This window comes from Trachypithecus francoisi, unplaced genomic scaffold, assembly GCF_009764315.1.
Source record: "Trachypithecus francoisi isolate TF-2019V2 unplaced genomic scaffold, Tfra_2.0 Lachesis_group6, whole genome shotgun sequence".
In the NCBI taxonomy this organism is placed as follows: domain Eukaryota; kingdom Metazoa; phylum Chordata; class Mammalia; order Primates; family Cercopithecidae; genus Trachypithecus; species Trachypithecus francoisi.
This window is the reverse complement of record NW_022681471.1, coordinates 48,996,542-49,003,435: the sequence shown is the minus strand read 5'-3', so window position 1 is coordinate 49,003,435 and position 6,894 is coordinate 48,996,542. Positions and strand designations below refer to the sequence as shown.

At 39.9% G+C, this 6,894-nt stretch overlaps 1 protein-coding gene across 1 annotated transcript; it reads right to left on the bottom strand.

Annotated features, from left to right (window-relative positions):
* Nucleotides 1-1,516: 1,516 nt before the first annotated feature.
* On the bottom strand, nucleotides 1,517-3,525 carry TCEAL9 (transcription elongation factor A like 9). The gene is given in 4 exon segments (XM_033201930.1): nucleotides 1,517-2,174; nucleotides 2,177-2,369; nucleotides 2,820-2,887; nucleotides 3,374-3,525. Coding segments are annotated over 2 exon segments (312 nt in total). The 5' UTR covers nucleotides 2,295-2,369; nucleotides 2,820-2,887; nucleotides 3,374-3,525; the 3' UTR covers nucleotides 1,517-1,980.
* Nucleotides 3,526-6,894: the final 3,369 nt, after the last annotated feature.

The following is a 6,894-nucleotide window of genomic DNA, read 5'->3' as shown; positions in this document are numbered from 1 at the left end:
TAAAAATACAAAAAAACAAAAATTTGCCAGGCATGGTGGTGCATGCTTATAATCCCAGCTACTCGGGAGGCGAGACACAAGAATCGCTTGAACCTGGGAGGTGGAGGTTGTGGTAAGCTGAGATTGCGCTGCTGCACTCCAGCCTGGGAGACAGAGTGAGACTCCACCTTAAAAAAAAAAAAAAAAAAAAAAAAGAAAGATAGATATAGATAATATAGATAGATAGATAGACAGATAGAGATATGTAGATATAGACACATAATAAGGCCTACACAACACTTTCATATATTTCCAGCCAGGGGTGGGGTTATTCCAAAATCTGACTTGAATTTTCCTTCAAAATTTATACAAGTCTAGAGATATCTGTTGAACAGATGAGGAGGGCCTGCCACCAGTCTTCTGGAGAAATCATTCGTCCTAAGGAAATAGGAGTCAGGAAGATAAAATGGTAGTCTTCAGATCCAGGGCAGCAATTCTGAGTAAAGCATAATGTCTGTTACTCAGATTTGTCTTCTGGTCCAACTCCCAGATGGACCTATCATGTCTGAGTCTTATGGGTAGAAAGTTAAAATCCCAAAGTTGCCAAGATATCTATAAGACATCATGACTCATGTGGCACTGCATAAATGTCTATCTAAATTGAAGAGATGGGCAATCTCGTAACTTCTCTAAAGGTCAGTCTGGGAACTAAGCTTACTGGGGGTGCCAAAGAAATATGCTGGGCTTCACTACTTGAGAATTCTAGCACATTCACAGTGGTAGGGGCCTGAAGGTGCAAGACCCAGCAGAAGGGGCAGGAAATGCAGTATATATGGTAGTATCAAGGGCAGGGGCATGAGAAGCTGGGCAGGCATACCAGGAAATGAACATAAAGGTGGCACCCAGCTCACAGTTCCTTGGGTTTGTTCTTTTTTTCTTTTTTTTTGAGACAGAGTCTTGCTCTGTCGCCCAGGCTGGAGTGCAGTGGCACGATCTTGGCTCACTGCAAGCTCTGCCTCTTGGGTTCACACCATTCTCTTGCCTCAGCCTCCCAAGTAGCTGCGTCTACAGGCGCCCGCCACCATGCCTGGCTCATTTTTTGCATTTTTAGTAGAGATAAGGTTTCACCATGTTAGCCAGGATGGTCTCAATCTCCTGACCTCGTGATCCACCCACCTGGGCCTCCCAAAGTGTTGGGATTAGAGGTGTAAGCCACCCAGCCTTGGGTTTGTTCTTAATCACAGATAAGAACTACTTTCTCCACCCTTCCAAATCCCTGAAATTAATCTCTTATGGAGTTGGGAATGGGAACAAAACTCTGTCAAACATAGTTCACAGTCATTACCTTATTTGGCCCTCACCAGATCCTTGTGAGATTATTTTATTTATTTTAAAGATGAGAAAATATGTAAAATTTATTATTCTAGCTAAGTGGTCTGGAGTTGCTTTGAAGTTCACATTTGCTTCTAAAATTCTGTTAACAAATATTAAATGCCCCAATACATTTAGAAATAAACTAATAAGTGCTGCTTGTTGCTTCTTTTTGTTATAAAGCTTTTATTATTCTAGCAATAATAATGTGTGTTAATTTTAGGAATATAGAAAATACAAATAAGCAAAAGGAGAAAAATCATTCATAATCCCACCACCGAGAGGCTATACTTTCTTTCGTCCTTCACAAGTTATGTCCATATAGTAATATACAAATGTACTTTTTACCTTTCAAAAATATGATATTCACATATTACTTAGCCTTTTTCCATTTTATATCCTACCAAGAACCTCTTTTTTACAAATGAGTAAAGTTCTTTTATTAAAAGACAGAGACTTGTAGATTGGTTCAAAATACAATAAACAATGAGATGCAGATTACAAGAGATACATCTAAAACCATTAATAGCAACAGGTTATAAGTAGAAATATGGACAAAGGAATATCAGGAAATGCTAATAAAAAGCAAGCTATATGGTATTGTTAATATCAGATAAAAATCAAGGTAAACTACATTAAATAGGGGTAAGGATGGTTTCGATTAACCTTCCAACGCATCACTATAAGTTTGTTTCTGACTCTCCTTATCTCATCTATTTCATCCACTTCTCTAAACATATCTTCATTGCTTAAATGCCTGTTGTGTATATCTTCTTTAAACTCCTGGAGAGATTGAATCAGCCTTTCTCTAAAAGTTCCTTTTGCTTGGCCTCCTCCTCTAGCTTCTCCTCCTCCTCTGGCTTTTCCTCAGGCTTTGGCTCTTCCTCATGCTTTGGTTCACTCTCATTTTCTGGTTTTCCTTCCATTTTTTGACAGGATTTCATCTTGTATCTGTCTACCTCTCTTCCTTCTTTCCTTCTTCTATTTTTTTGCTTATTCCTCTTGGAATACAATGACTTCTAGAAAGTAAAAAGAAGACAGTAAGTTAAAGACTTGGTGAGTGGACAGGTGCTGTGGACAGAGGTCTCAGCATTTAAGTTTTTTTTTTTATTCAGACTGTTATAAAATATCTTCCACTAAGAAGTCCAGTCAGCAATCAGAGCTTCACTATCCCCACTCCTCTTACCTCCACTTTCCACCTCCTCACTTCTCTTGTCCTTCCCTCTAACCTTTTCCAAGGCCCTTCTTTCCGCCTCCCAGCCCTCCCCTCCTTTTTCCCCCATAGGGCCTAACACAGGGACCAGGCCAGAAAAGAGAAAGGTGGCTGGCAGGCAGAGGAAGAGGGGAAGGAGAAGGGGGAGAGAAAAGAAGAGGGGAAAGGGGTGGGGTGGAAGGGAGCCGGCAGGAACAGTGGAGCTTACAACCTTTGTCTCCATCCCAGGAGACTTTATAATATTCCGCTCACCTACCTGGCACTGATCGGGTCAGTTTCTTCCTCCTCCTTTTCTAGCTTTGGGTCTTGCTAGAAACAACAGACCTGCAGACAAACGGGAAACGGGAGGGGACGGTGGGGGTGGGGCGAGCGCTTGGTGGGCCGACCAGCGCCAGAGACTGACACACGTAGCTTTCCTCCTTTAGGGTTTCGGATATGGAAAGTTTCCCACCTTTTGTTTCCTCCAGTTCACCCCCTATCCACAGTGCATACAAGTCACTTCGTTTTTCCCATCAAACAAAGAGTGAGAAAGCAGATTATTTCCAAACTATCTTTAAGACTGAGGCGGGGTTCGGGAGGAGGGTGGGGATCCGGAAAGCAGTATTAGATAGCAGAGGATGATTTTTTTTAAACTATCACAGGTCTCCTTGTTCTTCTCCTAGGACCCCTAGTCCCTTTCCCAAGGGTCATCAGTTCCTGTAGACCTGGAGGTGGAGGGTGGAGAGCCGGACCTGACTGGCACTCCCACAAGTCTCTGCCTTAAGCCCCCCACACTAGAAATCCCCAGTCAACACCTACACTGACACCAACCTGCAAAATTCCCGCAAGTTTGACTCCTTCCACTAGCCTCAGGGACCACCGCCTGCACTGCTGAAGGAAGCTGGTATCCAGACGGGAACAAGGACCAGACTACCAGGACTTCTGCACACGTCGACTCCTGGTCACATGAGATCTACGTCACCAGTGAGCTCGGGTCCCTAATTTCCACTCCCACCAAAAGCGCGGCAGAAGTGGGCCCACCCTCTGCTCCCTCCCCGCCCCCCACTTACACATTTGGCCCTGTCAGTCTTTTCTGTTGTTTCCTATCCCGGAGGGAAAAATGTTATTTGCTTGACTCTGATTACTAGGGAGGGGCTACCTCTTTTTCTGCAGCTATTAAACTTTTCTACTTCTTTCGAGAATTGTCTCTTCCAGTCTTCCGCTCCCAGGATGACTCCTCCATCAGTCGTCCCTCCCCTAGCCTCCATTTCCTCTGCAATCTGGTTCTTAGCTGTTGTGGAGCAGGGTGGGCTTGGCAGCAGTTGTGAAACAACAACAAAAGACCCTGGAACCAGAGTGAGATATTTTAATGCAAGTTTTACTTTTTATTCTTCATACTTCTATATTCTTTTTAAAAGGTAACTTTAATCTTTCTCTCTCTTTTTTCTTTTTTTTTCTTTCTGTCTTTTTTTTTTTTTTTTTTTTGAGACAGAGCCTCACTCTGTTGCCAGGCTGGGTTGCAGTGGCGCAATCACAGCTCACCGCAGCCTCAAACTCCTTGACACGAGTGATCCTCTCGCCTCAGACTCCCAAGTATCTGGGACTACAGATGTGTGCCACCATGCCCAGCTAGTCTTTTAATTTTTTTGTAGAGACAAGGTCTGTGTTCCCCAGGCTGGTCTCCAACTCCTGGACTCAGTGATCCTCCTGCCTCAACCTCCCAAAGGGCTGGAATTACAGGCCTGAGCCACTGAACTGGGCAACTTTTATCTTTTTATAGTCAGAAAATACAAAGACAAAATTACTTTAATGACATGAGTTAATATATGTACGGTGCTTAGAATAGTGCCTGGCATATAGTAAGTGCTTTTAAAGTGAAAGCTGTTGTTATATTACACATTTGTGAGGAAGATGATTCAAAATTTAAAAAAAAGAGTAATGTTGATTCCAGAGTCCTCATGGTGGTGTTACCAGGAAGCTGTGCTGCCTGAAGAATCATCAGTTAATCAATTGTCAGGTACACATTGTGAGCCTGAGTTTCCTCATCTGAAAGAAGGGAATAATAGCATATGCTCATCGAATTGAGATCTACTGAAAATAAAAATGAGTTAATTTTTCATCTATACAATTAGAAAAGACAAATATTTATTATATACAGAGCTGATGAGGATATGGTAAAACAAATATTCATATGTACTGTGAGAATATTAAGTAATACAACATTTTTGGAAGTCATTTTGGCAATATCAAACTTTGAAAGATATGTGCTTTTGGACACATCAGTTCCTCTTCTAGAAATTTATCATACATTAATACTCCTATGCCAAATATGGTCATTGTAGTAGTTGTGGTAATAGTGTTTTTTTAAAGAGCCAAAAACTTACATGTTTCTAAAAGGAAATCGGTTTAAGAAAAGTTTGATCATTCATATAGAGTTTATAAAGTTTTTTCATTATACATTGATGAAAAAATGATGTGGAGTTACATTACTCACATGAAAAAAATGTTCAATGTATACTGTTAAACAAAACAGACACATTGAAAATTAATTTTATATGTGGTATTACATTTTTGTAACAGTAGACATATTTTATTTTGTGTATTTAAAATATGAGTATATAATTAAATTCCAAGATAACATGATAAGTGAAGTCCACAAATTCATTCTATAAAATTCCAGTTATGTAACTGAGAGATGGATGGAACGACTGATGTGAGTCTATTTGGCTAGCTGGCTGCACAGCCCAAATTCGTCAAGGACTCAGCTGTGATTTGTTGCCACAAACATTCTTCACTGAGCACTTGGACTTAAATATCATCCATCCATTTTACTCTCTCCCCACCTGCTATCACCAATCATGTTATATCCAAACTCAAGTTGTTTCAGGGTCTTACTGTATTTTTATATCATTAGAAATGCAGATGAATATATCCTGAGCGATTATCATAGGATATACTTGAGAATGTGTATTTCATATAAAGAGAACTTTTATTTTCTAAGTGTTGTATTTATATATTTAAATTACTAATAAGTTATACAATTAATTCAAGATGTATTAAAGACTTAAATGTTAAAACCATAAAAACCCTAGAAGAAAACCTAGGCAATACCATTCAGGACATAGGCATGGGCAGGGACTTCATGACTAAAACACCAAGCCAAAAAAGACAAATGGGACCAAATTAAACTAAAGAGCTTCTGCACAGCAAAAGAAACTACCATCAGAGTGAATAGGCAACCTACAGAATGGAAGAAAATTTTTGCAATCTACCCATCTGACAAAGGGCTAACATCCAGAATCTACAAATAACTTAAATTTACAAGAAAAAAACAACCCCATCAAAAAAAGTGGGCAAAGGATATGAACAGACACTTCTCAAAAGAAGACATTTGTGCAGCCAACAGACACATAAAAAAATGCTTATCATCACTGGTCATCAGAGAAATGCAAATCAAAACCACAATGAGATACCATCTCAAGCCAGTTAGAATGATGATCATTAAAAAGTCAGGAAACAACAAGCTGGAGAGGATGTGGAGAAATAGGAATGCTTTTACACTGTTGGTGGGAGTGTAAATTAGTTTAACCATTGTGGAAGACAGTGTGGCGATTCCTCAAGGATCTGGAACTAGAAATACCACTTGACCCAGTGATTCCATTACAGGGTATATACCCAGAGGATTATAAATCGTGCTGCTATAAAGACACATGAACACATATGTTTATTGCAGCACTATTCACAATAGCAAAGACTTGGAACCAACCCAAACGTCCATCAATGATAGACTGGATTAAGAAAATGTGGCACATACGCACCATGGAATACTATGCAGCCATAAAAAAGGATGAGTTCATGTCCTTTGTAGGGACATGGATGAAGCTGGAAACCATCATTCTCAGCAAACTATTGCAAGAACAGAAAACCAAACACCACATGTTCTCACTCATAGGTGGGAATTGAACAATGAGAACACTTGGACACAGGGTGGGGAACATCACACACCAGGGCCTGTCGGGGGTTGGGGGCCTGGGGGAGGGATAGCATTAGGAGATATACCTAATGTAAATGACAAGTTGATGGGGGCAGCAAACCAACACAGCACATGTATACCTACGTAACAAACCTGCACGTTGCGCACATGTACCCTAGAACTTAAAATATAATAATAAATAAATATATAATAAGTTAGTAATACATCAATTACTAATATTCAGAAAAATGATTGAGACAAAACTGAAAAATGAAGAAATAAAATATCTGACAAATATTAGACAGCCATGTATCTATTGAAATGAAAATTTTTATAATGGTATGTAAAGGAAAAGCAGATTACTAACAGTAACAGTGTT